Source organism: Microchirus variegatus (assembly GCF_963457635.1).
Source record: "Microchirus variegatus genome assembly, chromosome: 22".
Classification (NCBI taxonomy): Eukaryota; Metazoa; Chordata; class Actinopteri; order Pleuronectiformes; family Soleidae; genus Microchirus; species Microchirus variegatus.
In genome coordinates this window covers 18,563,113-18,584,650 of record NC_139823.1, presented here as the reverse complement: position 1 = coordinate 18,584,650, position 21,538 = coordinate 18,563,113, and the positions used below count along the sequence as shown (strand labels likewise).

General features: G+C 39.4%; 2 protein-coding genes across 2 annotated transcripts; one reads left to right on the top strand and one right to left on the bottom strand.

Moving 5' to 3' along the window:
* Positions 1-102: 102 nt before the first annotated feature.
* mdh1b (malate dehydrogenase 1B, NAD (soluble)) lies at positions 103-7,453 on the top strand (the record flags this gene model as incomplete). The annotated part of the gene is made up of 9 exons (XM_083908732.1): positions 103-234; positions 345-479; positions 1,714-1,844; positions 1,921-2,095; positions 3,001-3,358; positions 3,456-3,597; positions 4,979-5,157; positions 7,204-7,343; positions 7,427-7,453. The coding sequence occupies 9 exons, from the start codon at positions 103-105 to the stop codon at positions 7,451-7,453; spliced, it is 1,419 nt and encodes a 472-aa protein (XP_083764858.1).
* A 25-nt stretch (positions 7,454-7,478) lies between these two features.
* Positions 7,479-19,842, bottom strand: retreg2 (reticulophagy regulator family member 2). The gene is made up of 9 exons (XM_083908876.1): positions 19,534-19,842; positions 15,763-15,866; positions 15,136-15,166; positions 14,672-14,807; positions 13,805-13,889; positions 13,576-13,713; positions 13,187-13,275; positions 11,671-11,806; positions 7,479-10,898 (listed from the first exon to the last, which is right to left on the bottom strand). Exons 1-9 carry the CDS (start codon positions 19,785-19,787, stop codon positions 10,102-10,104), a joined length of 1,770 nt encoding a protein of 589 aa, XP_083765002.1. The 5' UTR covers positions 19,788-19,842; the 3' UTR covers positions 7,479-10,101.
* Between the last annotated feature and the right edge of the window lie 1,696 nt (positions 19,843-21,538).

Below are 21,538 nucleotides of genomic sequence, written 5' to 3'. Positions count from 1 at the left end.
CTTAGTTTCCTCATTATTTACACTCAGTTGCTCATAATAATGACCAAGTATCTCGTTATTATGACTTAGTTCCTCATGATTATGACTTAACATCTTATAATTATGACTTTGACGTTGACAGGTAAGTCCGACTGTCCTCACTTTGCCAAAGCGGAGCTTCTATCGGACGCGTTGCAGAGGTCGCTGCCAAACTTCCGGGTCCATAAGATCTCCGTCCTCCCACAGGAATGGAAGGTGTTGTCTTTGTGTGTTTTATTTTTGCAAACCTTTTTCCATATTCTTGTCTTGATGTTGTTGTGTTTTTCCCCCGGTGTAACCTCAGTTTGACCTCTGACCTCTGACAGGAGTGGCTGGAGGCCACGTGCAAAACAAACGGCTGGAAACACGAGACGTCTCCTCTAATCTGGAGGGAGCTGGTGGATCAGGGAGGCAAAGGCGTGATCTTAGGAGGCTTCAGCGACTTCCTGGAGCACTGTCAGGTTTGGATAGAAGTGTTTTTATTACTTTATTTAGAATCAGGGCAAGAAAACAGGACGTTTTAGCTTTTTGATGCAAAATAAGCAAGAACATCATCATCATGTGAACCTGACAGATGATGTTTGTGAGCAGCTGTGGTCAAACATCTCTTCACACGCTGAATATCCTTCATTAAAATTCCAGATTGCAGCTGTTATTTCCCCTTTCCCTCATTATTTGGATGGACGTCAATATTTTGACATGTTCTCCTCCTGTTTTCAGTCCAGAATCTGTCCTTTAAAGCACAAATAATAACCTTTAATACCTTTATTTTAACATGAATGTTCCCTAAAGCTCGACTCCAATAAATCTTTATTTACAATATTTGTGATAAAACAGAGTAAAGTATAATATAGGAGGAGCAAGGTCATATTCTGAGATTTTAATCCGTCACATTACAGTCAGAATTACGAGATATAAATCAGAACACTGAGATGAAAAAGTGTGAATTCTGAGAAGAAAGAGTCAGAATTCTGAGATTAAATTATGGAGATTTATCTCAGAACACTGAAATTGAAGTCAGAATTTGTAAGTCAGAATTCTAAGATTAAAGCCGGAATTTAGAGATTTAAGTCAAAATTCCAAGCCACAATTTAGAGATTTAAGATTACATTTTGGAGATTAGTTTCGGAACACTGAAGTGATAATTTTGAGGGAAAAAACACTGAGATTAAATCGTGTGAATTCTGAGTAAAAGAGAGTCAGAATTCTGAGATTAAGGCCAGAATTTTAAGATCAAAGTCAGAATTGTGAGATTAAATCAAGATTTGGAATTCTAGGATAAACATTTGGAGATTAATTTCAGAACTTTCAGTGAGATTAAGGTAATATTTTGAGATTACACTCAGTATCTAAGACATTGTATATGTGAGATTACTCCCAAATTTCCGAGTTAAAAATCCTGTATCAGGAGAATTTTCCCTTTTCAGGAACACCTTGTAATAAATAATAAAAATAAAAATAAATATTTCTTTACAATATTTGTGATAAAACAGAGTAAATTATAATATAGAGGAAATTACAGCCAAAATTCTGAGATTTAAGTCAGAATTCTGGAGGAAAAAGAGTCAGAATAACAATATTTGTGATGATATTTCAGAGAATTTCAAAATAAAAGTGTTTGTGTTGAAATGGAAAGACGTGTTGTTCACGTGTTCAAGTGTATTTTTATGTGTGTGTGTGTGTGTGTGATGACAGAATTACTACAACGTGACGTCACAGATGTCCACAGAGACGATGTTGAGCGTCGCAGCAGATAATCTGCAGAGCAGGATTAAGGAGCGGGACGACGTCGCTCCCGTCAAAACTCTTCACGTCTGGATCTGCAGGTTCTGCCACAAACACAAACATAAACACTGTTATTATCGTTATTATTTTTCATTAAGCTGATTGTTTGTTTTCCAGTGCTCTCAGCCTCACCTGCTCCATCCTTATCCCTAATCTGGTCACTGCTGAGGTTTTCCCTCAGGCCGCTGCGGTCGACCTTCATCTGCTGGACCTGGACGAGGAGAAGGAGGAGGAGGAGCTGCAGGGGCTGAAGATGGAGGTGGAGGATCTGGCTCTGCCTCTTCTCCACCAGGTCTTCATATATATATTTATAATGATAGAATTAACTAAAAACAGTGTTACTAAGTGTTTAACATAGTAATATTATGAGATTATGATCTGTCATATTACAGTCAGAATTGTGAGATTTAAGATGGAACACTGAGATTAAAAAGTGTGAATTTCTGTGAAGAAAGAGTCAGAATTCTGAGATTAAATTATGGAGATTAATCTCAGCACACTGAGATTGAAGTCAGAATATGAAAGTAAGAATTCTGAGATTAAGGCCAGAATTTTGAGATTGAAGTCAAAATTCCAAGGGTAAAGAATTCTGGGATAAAATGTTGGAGATTACGGTCAGAATTTTAAGATTGAAGTCAGAATTGTGAGATTAAATTATGGAGATTAATCTCAGAACACTGAGATTGAAGTCAGAATTGAAGAATTCTGAGATTAAAACCAGATTTTTTTAGACAGATTGTGAGATTAAGGCCTGAAATTTGAGATTAAGGCTACAATTTTGAGATTGAAGTCAAAATTCCAAGAAAAACGAATTCTGGGATAAAATGTTGGAGATTATGGTCAGAATTTTAAGATTGAAGTCAGTATTGTGAGATAAAATTATGTAGATTAATCTCAGAACACTGAGATTGAAGTCAGAATTGAAGAATTCTGAGATTAAAACCAGATTTTTTTAGACAGATTGTGAGATTAAGGCCAGAAATTTGTGATTAAGGCTACAATTTTGAGATTGAAGTCAAAATTCCAAGAAACACGAATTCTGGGATAAAATGTTGGAGATTGTGGTCAGAATTTTAAGATTGAAGTCAGAATTGTGAGATTAAATTCAGAGGAATTTTCCCTTTTCAGGAACGCCTCAGAACGTAATCTCAGATATTCCGGCTTGAGTGACAGTGTGAGCGTGTCTCCTCCTCACAGGTGAGCGTCCACACAGACGTGGACGAGGCCTTCCACGGAGCAGACGTCGTCCTGCTGCTGGACGAACGCTGCTCTGGCGGCGACGGCGAGTACCAGAGCGAAGAAGAAGAAGAAGAGGAGAAGAAGAAGAGGATAATCTCACGACGATACGCAGATTACGGACGACTCATCGACGCCAGAGCCGACGAGCGGGTGAAGGTCATCGTCTGCGGAGACTCGCTTGTCAACGCCAGATGTTCTCTGCTCGTGGACGCCGCCGCCCGCTCCATCGCCGGCGACCGCTTTGTCGCCATGGCAACGCAGCTGGAGTCCGAGGCCAGGGCCGTAATCTCGGAGAAGCTGAGCGTGAAGACGTCAGGTGACGACGCGTCTGTCCGTCTCTGTGAGGCGACGTCGCCTCCTCAAAGTAACCTCCTCCTCTTCCTCCTCCTCCTCCTCTTCCTCCTCTTCTTCAGATGTGACAGATGTGATCGTGTGGGGAAACATCAGCGGCAGTTTCTATGTTGACCTGCAGAGGGCGAAGGTGTTCAACTTTAACGGGCCAATCACGGGGCCGCCTTCTTTCTCACAGCCGCTGATGAAGATCTTCCACCACAGGTTGTTTTTTTTTTTCTCAAAATAAAAGATCTCCTCCTCTCACCATTATTACTATTGTGATAATCTAAAAAATGTAAACAAACGCAGATTTCTGTCCAAATCATAATTTGTGACTAAAAAGTATTTAAAATGTTGTAAATGTACAACAGCGTGACAAATATTCACTATATTATTGTGATAATTGACAACATTTCCTTTCATATAGTTTAAATTCTTTTAAAAATGTATATATTTATGTACCGAAAAAGTATTTTAAATGTTGTACATTAGAAATATTCACTATATTATTGTGATAATTGACAACATTTCCTTTCATATAGTTTAAATTCTTTTAAAAATGTATATATTTATGTACCGAAAAAGTATTTTAAATGTTGTACATTAGAAATATTCACTTTATTATTGTGATAATGGTCAACATACCCTATAATATGGTTTACATTATTTAAAAAATATATATTTATGTACCCCAAATGTAGTTAAAATGTTGTACATAATGAATATTCACTACATTAATGTCAAAATACGCTTTAATATAGTTTAAATTCTTAAAAAATATATATTTTTGTGGCTAAAATGTATTTAAAATATTGTACATTACAAATATTCACTATATTATTGTGATAATTGTCAAAATACCCTTTAATATAGTTTAAATGATTTAAAAAATATATATTTATGTACCACAAATGTAGTTAAATTGTTGTACATTATGAATATTCACTACATTAATGTCAAAATACGCTTTAATATAGTTTAAATTCTTAAAAAAATAAATATTTTTGTGGCTAAAATGTATTTAAAATATTGTACATTACAAATATTCACTATATTATTGGGATAATTGTCAAAATACCATTTAATATAGTTTAAATTATTTAAAAATATATATTTATGTACCCCAAAAGTATTTAAAATGTTGTACATTATGAATATTCACTATATTATTGTGATAATTGACAACATTCCCTTTAATATAGTTTAAATTCTTTAAAAAAATATATATTTATGTATCGAAAAAGTATTTAAAATGTTGTACATTATGAATATTCACCATATTATTGTGATAATTGTCAAAATATCTTCAATTTAAAATAGGTGATGCAGCTCCCCCTTGTGGCACAACAAAAAAAAGAGCATCAACAAGTCATTCACTGTTATTGTTCGCACCTCAGACCTCAGTAACATCATATTCCTTGTCTTAACTGCGGCTCCATCAGGTTTAGAAACAGGTTTGCGATCGGATTACGACTCCGCTCCGCTGCCATTGTTGATTTCACAATTTAATCCCATGTGAACTCAGATTGAATAACATCCTGTGCTGGGAAATGCCCTAAAAATAAGACCAGGATCTTCTTCTTCTTCTTCTTCTTCCTTACAGGAAATGGCTGGAGTCAGACTTCCAGGACTTGGTGCGTCACCGGCGCGAGGCGGTGGCTTCAAAGACCCGACGCGGAGCGGCGGCCATGTCGGCGGCCGACGGAATCCTCAGACTTCTCAAAGCCTGGAACGGCAGCTGTGGCCCTGACAGAGTCTTCTCTGTGGGCGTAGAGTGTCCAGGTACAGAGCAAAACTGACTTTAAACACTTAACTGAAGGCTCAACTGGTAAAAATCCATGTTTGCTGCTTTATTTTTGCTGTTTTTAAGCTGGAAATTGGAGTTTGTAAATCACTCACTCTCCCTGCACCAAACCCCATAGAGAAAATCAGTGATTTTAACATCACAGCACACAGGAGTTCACAGGAGTTGTTGATCCACTGCTGCCTCCATTAGTAACTTCAAATTAGTTATTTTTGTGAATTCGGCATTTGAAATTAACCACAGTGACACAAAGTGACCACACGAGGCAGCAGTAGACCAGCAGCTCCTGTGTCCCTGTGAGCTAAAATCGCTGATTTTCTCTATGGGCTTTGGTGTGGGAGAGTGAGTGGTTTACAAACTTTTCCTGTTGGAAAAGTGTGTCCAACATATTCTTAAGATATCACCGACTTAAACCGATGTAGATTTAAGTTGCTAAGTGACTAAAATCTGGTTTTCCTGACGTTTGTAAACCACTCACTCTCCCACACCAAACCCCATAGAGAAAATCAGTGATTTTAACATCACAGCACACAGGAGTTCACAGGAGTTGTTGATCCACTGCTGCCTCCATCACTAACTTCAAATTAGTTATTTTTGTGAATTCGGCTTTTGAAATCCTTTGTCCAGATTAACCTCAGTGACACAAAGTGACCACACGAGGCAGCAGTAGACCAGCAGCTCCTGTGTCCCTGTGAGCTAAAATCGCTGATTTTCTCTATGGGCTTTGGTGTGGGAGAGTGAGTGGTTTACAAACTTTTCCTGTTGGAAAAGTGTGTCCAACATATTCTTAAGATATCACCGACTTAAACCGATGTAGATTTAAGTTGCTAAGTGACTAAAATCTGGTTTTCCTGACGTTTGTAAACCACTCACTCTCCCACACCAAACCCCATAGAGAAAATCAGTGATTTTAACATCACAGCACACAGGAGTTCACAGGAGTTGTTGATCCACTGCTGCCTCCATAAGTAAATTAAAATTAGTTATTTTTGTGAATTGGGCATCTAAAATCCTTTGTTCAGATTAACCTCAGTGACACAAAGTGACCACACGAGGCAGCAGTAGACCAGCAGCTCCTGTGTCCCCGTGAGCTAAAATCCCTGGTTTTCTCTATGGGGTTTGGTGTGGGAGAGTGAGTGGTTTACGAACTTTTCCTGTTGGAAAAGTGTGTCCAACATATTCTTAAGATATCATCGACTTAAACTGATGTGGATTTAAGTTGCTAAGTGGCTAAAATCTGGTTTTGTAAACCACTCATTCTCCCACACCAAACCCCATAGAGAAAATCAGTGATTTTAACATCACAGCACACAGGAGTTCACAGGAGTTGTTGATCCACTGCTGCCTCCATCACTAACTTCAAATTAGTTATTTTTGTGAATTCGGCATTTGAAATCCTTTGTCCAGATTAACCTCAGTGACACAAAGTGACCACACGAGGCAGCAGTCGACCAGCAGCTCCTGGTGTCCCTGTGAGCTAAAATCGCTGGTTTTCTCTATGGGGTTTGGTGTGGGAGAGTGAGTGGTTTACAAACTTTTCCTGTTGGAAAAGTGTGTCTAACATATTCTTAAGATATCATCGACCTAAACTGATGTAGATCTTAAGTTGCTAAGTGGCTAAAATCTGGTTTTCCTGACGTTTGTAAAAAACCACTCACTCTCCCACACCAAACCCCATAGAGAAAATCAGTGATTTTAACATCACAGCACACAGGAGTTCACAGGAGTTGTTGATCCACTGCTGCCTCCATCAGTAACTTCAAATTAGTTATTTTTGTGAATTCGGCATTTGAAATCCTTTGTCCAGATTAACCACAGTGACACAAAGTGACCACACGAGGCAGCAGTAGACCAGCAGCTCCTGTGTCCCCGTGAGCTAAAATCCCTGGTCTTCTCTATGGGGGTTTGGTGTTGGGAGAGCGAGCGTGTTGACACAAACTTGCGTTTCCTTGCGTCTCACACTGAGATAAAGCATCAAATCTAAATATTTAACGACTGATGTGAAGTGTGGGATTATCTCTCAGGGTTCTACGGCCTCCCCGAGGGCGTCGTCCTCTCAGTTCCGGTTTCCTTCGCGGACGACAAACACCGGTTTGTGTCGGACGTGAGCGTCGGCGACGAGCTGCAGCGGAGGCTTCAGCTCTGTGTCAGTGAACTCGCACAGGTAACACAAACACAGAGGGGGGGGGGTGATGTTTGTGTTTACTCAACGCAACACAGATTATTTTCCTTTTTCTTCTCTTCCAGGAAAAACAAGTGGCACCAGAGAAATAATCCACGTCTCTTTCAGTTTGTCCTTTTATTCTCTCAGTTTCACACAATATTTCTTTTAATATATATATATATTTTTTTTTTTTTTCACTAATGACAAAAACAAAGAAACCTCCTCGCGGTGAAACTCGCTCGTCGCCGTTACGGATTTTTTTTTTTTTTAGATCAAACTGAGTCACTTTATGGAAAAAGAGGGAGAAATTAGAAAATATATATTTATATATATATATTTATATATATGTTCCTATTTTTTTTTTTTCTTTAATGCTTTTGTTTTAATTGTACAGTTCCATAAGTGCTTTAATTATACGGTTGAAGAAGCGGTACGCTACACTACCAGACACAGATTTTTAGTCCATCGATATTCTCTTAATCTGCAGTTAATCTGCTGTTAATCTGAAGAAATCGCAGCTTCTTTTTCCTTTTTTTTTTTTATTCCCTCTCAAATTGTGCAGAACGTCGTCATCGAGGGGAGCGTGAGCAGAGTGCGCTGCTTTTTTTTTTTTTTTTTTTTTACATGCAGAATATACAGGAGCATTTTCTACACTATACACAAGGGGGCGCCGAGTGGACGAAATACGATGCGCGACGACAAGTCTGGGGGGGGGGGGGGGGGACGAAGAAGAACGACGACAAGTTGCTGTATGTTCACTTTTGTACAAAGCCCAAACCCTGAGATTTGGAGGCGGAGTCACATTTCAAACAAAGTTTTTAACGTTTTTTTTTACGTCCCTTTCAAAATAAAAGAATCTTAAAAGACGCGGTCCATCGCTGAGGGGGGGGGGGGCACATGCGTGATTAACGGCATGCACGGACTTGTCGTGGCACAAAGGAAGCTTCTTTTTTTTCTATACAACAAACAAACAAACGGTTTATTCACGAATTAAACGCAAAGTCTCAACGTTATCGGACTTAAAGAATATAAATTCAATTAAATGACTTTTTTTTTTAGCTTCGTAAATGTGAATATTTGTGTTTTATTTCCTCCATTTTCTGAACCAAACGACCAGAAAATAATCCCAAGATTAAAGCGTCAATATTGACCGAATGTCTTATTGTTTAGGAAACTGAAGGGACAAAAAAACAACTTTAAAGAAAAAAAAAAAAGTTTAAATCAAGTTAAATTAAATAATTTATTATGGTAAATCTCTCTCTCTTTATATATTTATAATAATAGTAATATAATATCATCTTCATACGACCGTCTGCAAGAAAACAAAGGTTTTAAAACGATAAAGGCATCGCGACATCATCATAATCCCAGTTTAAGCCCTGAACCACGACACCTGCAAATATTTACCTCTATACATTTTGGTTGTTGTTTTTTTTTTTACTTTTTTTTTATTAAAGTCAAGAAACACAGATTAAATCTACTGTATGTGATGAAAATTGAGCAACAGAAGCAATGACCCCCCCCCCCCCCCCCCCCCAAAAAAAAAACCAACCACACAAAGATAATCCTGAAGTGAAACAACATCAGGAAACAGAGGCTGAAAAAGCTCCACTCACACTACAATGAACCACACGTTAATCCAGTTTTAATCTACACTCAGATTCTTCTCCGTCTTCTCCGTTGTTTTCCTGCTCGATTTTCACGGTCGTACAAACGGTCACAAAAACAACTTCACTGCGTGAAAGGTGACAAGACACTGGTCATGTTTTGGGATTATGCAGGGATTAAGTCCTAGAATCAGATTTAAACTGACGACCGTATCGGCTGATCTGGTGTTTCAGGCGTCGTCGACCGTTTTAAGAAATGTCAGCGTGTTACATTTCTCAACGTCTGTGCTACTTTTGGACGCTTTAATCCTTTTTTTTGTTAGAAAGAAAAAAAAAAATTTTAATGGTAAAAAAAAAAATTTTGAGAAAAAAAAAATTTTGAGAAGAAAAATTTGATTTTGAGAAAAAAAATACAATTTCAAGGGGAAAAAAATTGAGAAAAAAAAGATTTTTTTGACAAGAAATTTTTTTTTTGAGATGAAATTTAGAAAAAAAAAATTTTAAGGGGAAAAAAAGAATTTTGAGAAGAAAATTTTTTTTTAGAAGAAAAATGATATTTTGAGAAACAAAAAAAATTTTTTTTGAGGAAAAATTTTTTTGATGACATTTTGAGATTTTTTTTTCTTTTGATGAAATTTTGAGAAAAAAATCGGCCGATCTGAGGTTTCAGGCGTAGTCACAGCGTAAAAGTCGCAGATTAAGTCACATTTCCAGCATTAAATGCGACCGGGGTCTGGTGATATGTTTCGGATTTCGGTTTTGACGATCCTGAGCCACGTTTCAGGGATTAAACCCCAACTGTTTTCAGAAATGTCAGCGCGTTACGTTAGTTTCCGACGTCTGTGCTACTTTTCAGCGTTTGGATGTTGACTTTTTCTTTCGCCGGAGTTCGAGAAAAACAAGAGAAACAAAGAGGGAGAAGACGGAGATTAATATGAGATTACATTACGACGCTCCTGAAGATACAAAGACCTGGACGACTGACTCCTGATTCTGCCGTTTGAAAATAAATAAGTGAGATTGTTGTAGTGTGAACGCGGCTCGTTAAGAGTAAGCTAACAAACGAAACCAAATCAACAACGAAAAGAACACGGGATTAAATGTGCGGTACATGTCCGTCTGTGTGGATTAGAAGAGTCGTAGCGCTGAAGCTATGACCGTGGCGGTGGTTGTTGTTGTTGTTGTTGTTGAGGAGGTGGAGGAGGTGTGTGTACCTGTCTGTCAGAGCCGACCTCCTCCAGCTCCTCATCGTCCACCTGCTCCAGTTCACTTTGGTCCAGAAGCTCAAAGTCCTCGTCCTCGACGGGCACCAGCGTGTCGTCGGGCAGCTCCTCCGCGCTCGCGGTCGCCGCCTCGTCCGGCTCCTCCTCCTCCTCCTCCGCTGCGGCGGCGGCGGGCGATGGTGGCAGCGGGCTCGTCGTCGTCTCCGTGCTGGTGTCTGTAGCGTCGGCGGCGGTGTGGGCGTGGCTCTCCAGAGAGGGGAGGAGCTCGGCGAGCGCGCTCTCCTCCGCGGCCTCGCCGGACGACAGCAGCGCCGACAGAGTGTTGTGCACCACGGTGGAGATGGCCGTGCTCACGATCTCCTCGCTCAACGCCTCCAGGGAGCGCTGTGCGCCCTGAGCCACCGCCGACGACTCCTTCTCCGCGCCGCCCGGTCGCGCCGCCTCCGTCCCGGGCGACCCCGCCGCGCCCCCTGGTGGCTGTCCGTGTCCGTTGAAATGCGTGTTGACGAAGTGGAGCGGCGAGGCCAGGTGCTGGATGAGGAGCGTGGCGGGGCTCAGCGGCTCCGCCTCCGCCTGAGCGCCGCCGTCCGGGTGGGCGGGGCCTCGCAGCGGGAAGAGGAGGAGGTTGTGATCGATGGACGGGAACTCCTCCACCGAGGGGAACTCTGGGAGGTCGCGGAGGTACGACTCCTCGGGGTCGCTGTGGAAACTCTGCTGGTCCAGGTCTAAGTCAGGAGACGGCAGAACGTGAGACACCAAGATCACCATGGCAACACCAGGAGGTCACCATGGCAAAGTCATCAATTACATTCACTCACGTTACTGAAACAGGTCGGAAGGAAAAGCACTTTTTTCAATGAATCCAACAAATTTTGAAAACAAAACAAAAAAAAAAATGGAGAAAAACTTAATTTTTTTAAAAAATTCTAAAAAAATCTTAAAAATAAAAAAATTGAGAATTTTTTTCTCAAAATGTATTTTTACTTGTGAAGGAATGGCACTTTTAAACGAATAACAAATATTGAGAAAGAAATTAAAATTGAGAAAAAAAATGGTGTTAGTGTTGCCACGGTAAAATAAACATTTTAGGACATTTTTTTTTTGAGAAGATAAAATACAATTTTGAGAAAAAAATACGATTTTAAGGGGGAAAATGAAATTTTGAGTAAAAATTTGTTTTTTTGAGAAAAAAAAATTTGAGAAAAAAATGAAATTTTGAGAGAAAAAAAATGAAATTTTGAGAGAAAAAAAATGAAATTTTGAGGGGAAAAAATGAAATTTTGAGAAAAAAAAGAACATTAAAATTCATTATTTCTAATCTTGTCAATGTCTTGACTATATTTTCTATTCATTTTGCAACTCTTTTGATGAATAAAAGTGTGACTTTTAATGGAAAACAACAAAATCTGATCAAAATAGTGGTATTTTTGTACTAAATTAAAGTCCTCTTACCACCACTGCACATCAGACACAAACTCAGTTTGAGCGAGTGTTTACCTTCAGAGAGGTCGGTGAGTTGAGGGGTGGTGGCTCTGGACACGGAGAAGCCTCCGCTCTCTAAGATGGACGCCTCCTCGTCTGACAGCTCTGAGTCTGTGATGGCCATCGCCAGAGCCGTCGTCTTCACGTCCACCTGAGAGAGAATATAAACATATAATACTGGATTTTACTGGTTTAATGTCATCTATAGTGTAAAAAAAACAACAGAAACTGATACAAAATATTGCTCTGTTACAAAATGTAGAAACGTGTCAAACAAACATGGACTGATATGAAGGATACAACATTATGAACCACTTTTCAAACCAAAAACAAATGTTTTGTAACCATTTTCCATCATAACATTTATATTTTTGGATCAGTCCATGTTTGACGTGTTGCTACATTTTGTAACAGAACAATATTTTGTATCAGTTTTTGATTTTGTACTATACATGACATTTAATAAGACAGTAACAGTAACCGTTTGGAAGTAAAAGAACTGCAACAATGTCATGAATGACGATCACTGTGGTGATAACAGTGTAACACACACACGTCACATTGTTACTGTATGGAAACGCTCATTGTTCTCCACACAGTGGAACCTCAGGAATGTGGTCGTTCTGGAAAAATACATTTACTATAAATGTCCACACACTCAAGGCTATGTGTGTGTGTGTGTATATGTGTATATGTGTGTGTGTGTGTGTGTGTGTGCATCACGTGTGTGTATATGTGTGTGTGTGTCATGTGTGTGTATGTGCGTGTGCGTCACGTGTGTGTGTGTACATGTGTATATGTGTGTGTGTGTCACGTGTGTGTGTGTATATGCGTGTGTCACGTGTGTGTGTATATGTGTGTGTGTGCGTCACGTGTGTGTATATGTGTGTGCGCGTCGCGCGTACGTGTGTGCGTGTACATGTGTGTGTCACGTGTGTGTCACGTGCGTGTGTGTATATGTGTCACATGTGTGTGTGTGTATCACGTGTGTGTGTGTATATGTGTGTGCGTCACGTGTGTGTATGTGTGTGTGTGTGCGTCACGTGTGTGTATATGTGTGTGTGTGTGTGCGTCACGTGTGTGTATATGTGTGTGTCACGTGTGTGCGTGTACATGTGTGTGTGTGTATATGTGTGTGTGCGTCACGTGTGTGTATGTGTGTGTGTGTGCGTCACGTGTGTGTATATGTGTGTGTCACTTGTGTGCGTGTACATGTGTGTGTGTATACGTGTGTGTCACGTGTGTGTGTGCGTCACGTGTGTGTATATGTGTGTGTGTGTGTGCGTCACGTGTGTGTATATGTGTGTGTCACGTGTGTGCGTGTACATGTGTGTGTGTGTATATGTGTGTGTGCGTCACGTGTGTGTATGTGTGTGTGTGTGCGTCACGTGTGTGTATATGTGTGTGTCACTTGTGTGCGTGTACATGTGTGTGTGTATACGTGTGTGTCACGTGTGTGTGCGTCACGTGTGTGTATATGTGTGTGCGTGCGCGTCACGTGTGTGCATATGTGTGTGTGTGTGTGTTGTACCGTGGGGGCAAAACAAGACAGCTCCTCCTCGCTCTCGCTCTCCGTTTCAGCTCTCGGCTCGTCGCCGTCCTCCAGCTCTTTCTTCACCTCTGTGAACGCACACGCACAAACACACACATACACACACACACACACACACATGCACAAACACACACCACACACACACGCACACAGAGTCAGGTTCCTTTAATAAAATGAGTGACATTGACACCAAACTGCAGGCGAGAACAAACGTAAACACAGAGACTTCCTGGTGCACGAGTAACAAAAGGCCGTTTCTCTCCCGTGTTTCCAGAGCTGCAGCTGACGATTACACTCATAATCCATCGTAATCCTGTCGATTATCTGTCGAGTCAATGGTTTGTGACGCTGCGAAGCTCCACACTCACTCCTCTTGTCGTGCTTGCGGTGCTCCGTGTCTCCCTTCATGCTGTAGTCCAGTTTCATGAGGATGGGCTCCAGGCCCGTGTACATCCTCTGGATGAGTTCATGATAAACCACCAGAGGCCACAGCAGGACGCTCAGAACTGACAGGAAACAAACAAACAAACAAACATGTACATCATCATCATCATCATCATGACGCTTCAGTGACACTGACAGTGCGTAGAGACTCACCGATGATGTAGGAGATCATGATTCCTGGGACGTAATGACCGAGCACAGCCAGGACGAGGCAGCTGCTGCTCATCATCACACAGAACTGACAACAAAGAAACACACGTCAACACATGCAGCGACAATAACATACGACAATAACATGTTTTTGGCAACAATTTTAAAGTTGTGTTAATGTGAGTTTTGTTTAGTGTCATTTTAGTCACTTGTTTTTGTGACATTTTAACATTTTGTAGCTTATTTGTGGTCATTTAAGTATTTTCTAAGCTATCATTCATCACACAAACACGTTTTTTTGCAGTTAATAACATTTTTTGGCTACATAAGCACATTTTTATACAGTTATTAACCTGTTTTTGTAACATTTTCAACTAATTTAGTCACAAAAAGGCATATAAAGTATAAAAGTATAAAGTGTAAAGTATATGTTTAGTGTCATATCACATTTGTTTTAACGTGTCATCATGTAAGTATTTTTAAGCGAATATTCATCACACATTTGAGTCACTTTTAGGAGCATAAACACATTTTTATACAGTTAATAACATTTGTTTTGCAACATAATACATTTTTTGTTTATTATATTATACGTTAGTAACTTAATACATTTACTGACTGTAAGTTACTAAGTATTAGTCACTTAATACATACATTACATACATTACAAGAATATATGATATATACATCAATTAACATACATACACTATATATAGATATATATATATAGATATATATAGATATATATATATATCAATATATATATACAAATTCTATATAAATTCTACACACCTAAATTAAATATATATATATATATATATGAATAACATATACCTAAATGATATATACACAGTATATATACACATGTACCTTGGCATGGTGCTGCCTCTTGTACTGCAGCGTCTCCTGCAGATACAGACAGCAGGTCAGGTAACTCTCAGCCAGGTGATGACTGAGCTCAGCGACGCTGAGAAGATGATGATGCTCCACGCTCATCACTGCGTCACTGCAGACACACACACACACACACACACACACACACACACACACACACACACACACACACACACACACACGTATGTGAAGAACATCTGTACGTATATATATATATATTTGTATATAACAGAGAGGAAACACAGGGTTACATGTTCTTGTGATGACAGTGGAAGCAACAACAACAAGTAAAGATGGTGCAACATCAGCTCAAATGACACGGTGTCACAATCTCTCACAATCTCTCTCACACACACACACACACACACACACACACACACACACACACACACACACACACACACACACACACACACACACACACACAGTAGAGTACACACCTCTGTGCAGGCTCAGTCTCTGCAGGTTGAACTGCACAATGAAGGAAAAAACACACACAGTTCAGTGAGTAAGAAATCGTCATGTTCTCAAATGTCCACAAAACAAACAACAATAATAACTGTTTGAATGTTTTCTTTCAAAATGTTCACATTTAAGAAGCTGAAAAATCACAGAATCCTGTTTTAATCATGATAATAAACATGTTAATGATTCATTCAGGAGTTTAGGTCTGGTTTTACAGAGCTTTAAGTATTCAACATACAACAAATCACCTACATGGTGAGTTTGACACAGCATTAAATATTATTATTAAGTGGATACAAATACATGATTATGAATAATATATGGTGATAAACAGGTTTATAATGGAGCCACGTGGGCTGTCGAACAATGGAGCGCAAACAATGTGTGCATTCTGACATGATATAGATGTTTGCTGGGACAATAACGGACGAAAATCCAGCTGAACCAGTTTTCAAATAGAGATTTAAAACAAAAGCTGCTGCTTTTCACCTTCAAATTCAACCCTCAGTGTTAAATCTGACTGATTTAGTGTAGAAAACATGTGATTTGTGATGATTTGTGATGATATGTAGTGTGTGCTGGTGTCACAGGCTGATTTTTACCAGTGATGACGGGTATTTTGGGCTTCCATCGCTCCAGCAGCACGAGTCCCAGCAGAGACACACTGAGCAGGAACAGAGGCCGCAGAGACGTGGACGACAAAAGCCTGATGAAGACACAACCACACACACACATCAGCTCACTGTATCCTCCATTTACACACACAGAAATATAAATGTTCCTGCCGTTAGTGAGGAACAGAAAACAACAACAAAGTGTCAGTGACAGCTGCTCAGACAGGTTTGGTTCACTCAGACATGAACGACACGACGGTTTGTTTGTTAGCGTTAAGCTCAACAGAAACAAACAGCTGCAGCAACTTAAAATAACTCCGCACCGAACAGGACGTTAGGACGGTTTCCTCTCACAATTATTCTCCTGACGTCTTTCCATAATCCAGAGAAGAGGACAGAATGTTAAGAAAAATGAAAGAAAACGGTGTTGAAATATGTTAATTTACAAATAATTGTAAACTAATCTCAATATTTGGAGCAGAACTGAAGTTATTTAAGCTATTTATGCAAAGAAAGCAGAATAAAATAGGAAGTTGTTAGGTTTTATAGCAGTTATTTTGGAATTTTTGTCCTTAATGACTTAAGAGGGCAGTAAATTAATCTGATACCTGAGGATTAAAGGTGCCATATGTAAGAATGTGGCCAAAAACAGTTACTACATTCAAATTCAAAACACCGAGGTCTTTTAGGTTTTCGTTTTCTGACGTAACTGGCAACCCGTGGTTGCTCGGCAGCTGAGACTCTACTGACTGCAATGACTGGTAGACGGCGGTAGGTGGCGCCACATGAAGCCCAAACATAAACATGATTTACAGTCTGCAAAATATTTTTTTTAATGCAAATATTTTGTCTGTACTGTTGTTGTTGGTGAGTTCAGTTTGTTATATGAACATTATTCCTGAGTCTCTGTGACATATTAGGAGGATTTTATGATTTATTACATAATGCACCTTTAAGGTTAAGAAAGTTTGCACAAATACAGAAAAAATACAGAGGACACGGAGGAATTAATGTTATTAAATGTACAGAAAGCAAGACGCGTTAGCAACAACAACTGTGAAAACATGCTTTAGAATAGATTTTTTAAATATATTGTTAGGTGTAAATGAGCAGAATCTGCTTTTTTCAATATGGATCTAATTCATTTGCACCCATAAGTGTTCGGCAAGCTTGTACAAATCGACATTTTCTGTAAAAACGAACAAATACAGAGGACGAGGAATAACGATCGTCATCAGAATGACAGAAAACAAGACCGACGTCAACAAAACGTGTGGAAAACGTGGAAGATTTTATTGCAGCGACTGTAAAAATACGCTTTATTATAAGGTTCTTTTTGACGTAAACGTGGGAGTGGACTTTTCAGTGGAATTTCAAATCTGAAAACATTCAAGACTGATTTAAATATAAAAAAGCTACCCAATATTTAGTTTATGGAAAATAGCCCTACAAGTGTCTTTATTTACTTCATTTATTAACAACAACAGTGACATCATGTAACCAAATCTGCATTTAAAAGGTTATAATCCTCAAAATGAACGAGTGTTCGGTCATTTTGAGCAAAACTGCAGTCGTTTAAGAGATTTACGCAGAAAAAAAGCAGAATAAAATATTAATTTGAGTTTTTAGAGCAGTTTTTGGAAGTGGACATTTTTGTCCTTAATGACTTAAAGGGTAGAAAATAATCTGATACCTGAGGATTAAAGGTGCCATATGTAAGAATGTGGCCAAAAACAGTTACTACATTCAAATTCAAAACACCGAGGTCTTTTAGGTTTTCGTTTTCTGACGTAACTGGCAACCCGTGGTTGCTCGGCAGCTGAGACTCTACTGACTGCAATGACTGGTAGACGGCGGTAGGTGGCGCCACATGAAGCCCAAACATAAACATGATTTACAGTCTGCAAAATATTTTTTTTAATGCAAATATTTTGTCTGTACTGTTGTTGTTGGTGAGTTCAGTTTGTTATATGAACATTATTCCTGAGTCTCTGTGACATATTAGGAGGATTTTATGATTTATTACATAATGCACCTTTAAGGTTAAGAAAGTTTGCACAAATACAGAAAAAATACAGAGGACACGGAGGAATTAATGTTATTAAATGTACAGAAAGCAAGACGCGTTAGCAACAACAACTGTGAAAACATGCTTTAGAATAGATTTTTTAAATATATTGTTAGGTGTAAATGAGCAGAATCTGCTTTTTTCAATATGGATCTAATTCATTTGCACCCATAAGTGTTCGGCAAGCTTGTACAAATCGACATTTTCTGTAAAAACGAACAAATACAGAGGACGAGGAATAACGATCGTCATCAGAATGACAGAAAACAAGACCGACGTCAACAAAACGTGTGGAAAACGTGGAAGATTTTATTGCAGCGACTGTAAAAATACGCTTTATTATAAGGTTCTTTTTGACGTAAACGTGGGAGTGGACTTTTCAGTGGAATTTCAAATCTGAAAACATTCAAGACTGATTTAAATATAAAAAAGCTACCCAATATTTAGTTTATGGAAAATAGCCCTACAAGTGTCTTTATTTACTTCATTTATTAACAACAACAGTGACATCATGTAACCAAATCTGCATTTAAAAGGTTATAATCCTCAAAATGAACGAGTGTTCGGTCATTTTGAGCAAAACTGCAGTCGTTTAAGAGATTTACGCAGAAAAAAAGCAGAATAAAATATTAATTTGAGTTTTTAGAGCAGTTTTTGGAAGTGGACATTTTTGTCCTTAATGACTTAAAGGGTAGAAAATAAACCCATGCCTAAAAAACACAGATTAAGTCATTATTATTTAAAAAAAAAAAGATGAGTTCCTGGAATGATGTGGCCCTTCAAAAATAAATCACTAACACTGTATAGCGATGAGTTAACAAGTGAACTTTTAAGAGGCTTTGTAAGAAAAAACAGACACGTTAGCTTGAGGCTAAACAGACATGGGATTAAAAGATAAAAAACACAGATTTTTTTTTTTTTTAAAACCATGATGTGGCCCTTCAAAATAAATCACTAAGACTGTATAGTGATGAGTCAGACAGCATTTTTAATCACACACGTGAAATAATATTTGAGGCTTTTGCTCATATTTCACGACACTAAAAATGCAACACAATCTGATTCAAAGAGTTCGGTGTTCAATAATATCGTGTAGGGGTTAATCTCAAGTGGGATTAATACCGTGTCGCACGGCGACACATGAATAAGTGAACTTTTAACAGAGTTTGTGAGAAAAAAACATGTTAGCTTTGTCTAAACAGACATGGGATTAAAGGCTAAGAAACACAGATTAATTGATTATTTCATTAAGACCATGTGGTCCTTGAATGACTGGACAGATGTAGCGCCCCTCTGTGGCGCTACATCTGTCCAGTCATTTATTTCAAAATAAATCACTAAGACTGTATGAGCGATGTATAGCTTTTCCTCATTTTTCACGACACTAAAAATGCGACATAATCGGATTTAAAGAGTTCGATGTTCAATAATATCAAGTGTGGTTTAATCTCGAGTGGGATTAATACCGTGAATATGTGAACTTTTAAGTGGGTTTGTGAGAAAAAAACATACACGTTAGCTTGAGGCTAAACAGACATGGGATTAAAAGCTAACTTGTTATGACATTCGCTGACAGTAGCCGTTAGCCGCGTTCGCTAGCCAGCGAGCTAGCTAGCTAGCTAGTTAGCTAGCTAACTAAAGGCAGGTACACTGACAGGCGGCGTGACGGGAGATTATAAAAACCAGATTACCAGAATAAAGTGTTGAGTGTCAGGGCGACGGAGACGCTGTAGAGCGGCCTCTCCCACACCAGCAGCCGCTGCGCCCACAGCAGCAGCGGCTCGTACGGCGACAGCCAGCCCTGGAGACGCTCCCGCAGCCGCGTCAGCTCCGGGTTCTCGTCCCCGCAGGCCTGCTCCTCGCTGCCGGCGGGGAACAGAGACTCGAGGCCGACCGAAGAGGAGGAAACCGAGGGGCGTCGTGTGGCCTCCTCTCCGCTCGCCATGTTTTCACCCCCACTTTGTTGTGTTGTTTTTGAGAGATCACGGGGCGGACTAGGAAGACCCACGTCAAAGTGTTTTTTAACGCAGCCTAGAAACGCAGCTTCCGGCCTGCGCCTTCAAAATAAAACCGGAGCGGAACCGGGTTTGCCTTTAAAAAAAAATACGCGATAAATGCTGAGTTTATTCTCAGTAGTCACATATTTGACTTTGATGTATGAGCCGAGCTAGTTTGACTGACTTTGATATGTCCTCTCCATTCATGTCCAATGGGAAAATACATATATCTATTAAAAAAAGAAGCCGACATTGATACCGGAAATGCCTAATATAATAATACAATGATAATAAAGAAAATATATAATTGTATATGATGAGAATTGCCATCGTTTAAAGTTATTTTTTGTGACGTCGGAACAAAAACAACAAAAATATGTCCTAATTTTAAATTACCATTTGTAGATTTAGACATATTTAAAGATAACATGGTTTAAACACGTGTTTAATTGTTGAAATAAACTATTATACTAGGTATTATGCAGTGTAATGCATAGTATAAACATATTTAATAACGTGTTTAAACAGTGGCATATGATACGCGAAAGCGTTTTACTATAAAGTAAAAAAAAAAAAAATTACTTTGAAGACGTGATCAGTTTCCGGGTTTGGCCTCGCTCATTTCCGTCAATTTGATGCACCAAGGACACAGATGGGCGGGGGGATTCACGCGACCCCTCACTGAGGAGAGAAGAGGAAAAAAAAAATGTCGTCACGTGTTTCCTTGTTTACTGTGCAGAAAAAAAAGAAGCGCAACTGCGCCACCGTGTGGTCAGAGACACAAACTGCACGAAGGTTGCACAAGGGCGAGGCAAGGTTTTGCTGCAAATGTTTAATAGAGAAAGAACATGCAGACAATAACAAAGTGCATGTATAATAAAAAACAATGTTTGACATGGATTTAAGGCAGATTACAGAATACATCTTAAAGGGATAGTTGAGGGTTTTTTAAGTGAAAAAAAATATGTTTTGCATGGACACAAGTAAGAGAAGCCACTTATCAAAAGCCTCATCTAATAAAATCTACCTTAACTTAAGGTATTTACCACTTTATCTTGATTTTCTGAATGAAAAAACAACAACTTTCCAAACCGCTCACTCTCCCGCACCAAACCCCATAGAGAAAATCATAGATTTTTACATCACAGCACACAGGAGTTCACAGGAGCTGTCGATCCACCGCTGCCTCCATCGCTAAGTTCATACGTGACATGTTGTCAATTCGGCATTTGATCGGCTTTGTTCGGATTAACCTGAGTGGCACAAAGTGACCACACGAGGCAGCAGACGACCAGCAGCTCCTGTGGTCACCATGAGCTAAAATCGCTGGTTTTCTCTATGGGGTTTGGTGCAGGGAGAGCGAACGTCATCCAAATGTCCTCCTTCCAGTCAGAAAAGGTTGTTTAACGATGAGATAAAGCAGCAAATGCTTTAGTTTATGTTCTACTACATGTATATTGTGCAAAAACCCTGAAGTATCCCTTTAATGTAAACAACAGCACAGACGGGGGATTTCTCTTCCTGGTGATTTTCTCTACACGGTGATTTCTGAAAGACACAAAAATAAACGTCACTCAACAAACGTCCAGAGAGCAATGCGGTGATAAACCAGTGGGGGAAGCGGACAACAGCGCGGGGGAAGTGGCTGCAGAGTTTACCTGCCTGGACTCTCGGCCAGGACTCAGGTCTGCACAGGGTG

Coding starts and splice junctions, on each gene's coding strand:
- retreg2 (XM_083908876.1), bottom strand. CDS start 19,787: ATGGCGAGCGGAGAGGAGGCCACACGACGCCCCTCGGTTTCCTCCTCT. Junction 15,867..19,533: donor ACACTCAACACTTTATTCTG/GTAATCTGGTTT, acceptor TGTCTTCATCAG/GCTTTTGTCGTCCACGTCTC. Junction 13,890..14,671: donor AGAGGCAGCACCATGCCAAG/GTACATGTGTAT, acceptor CTTTGTTGTCAG/TTCTGTGTGATGATGAGCAG.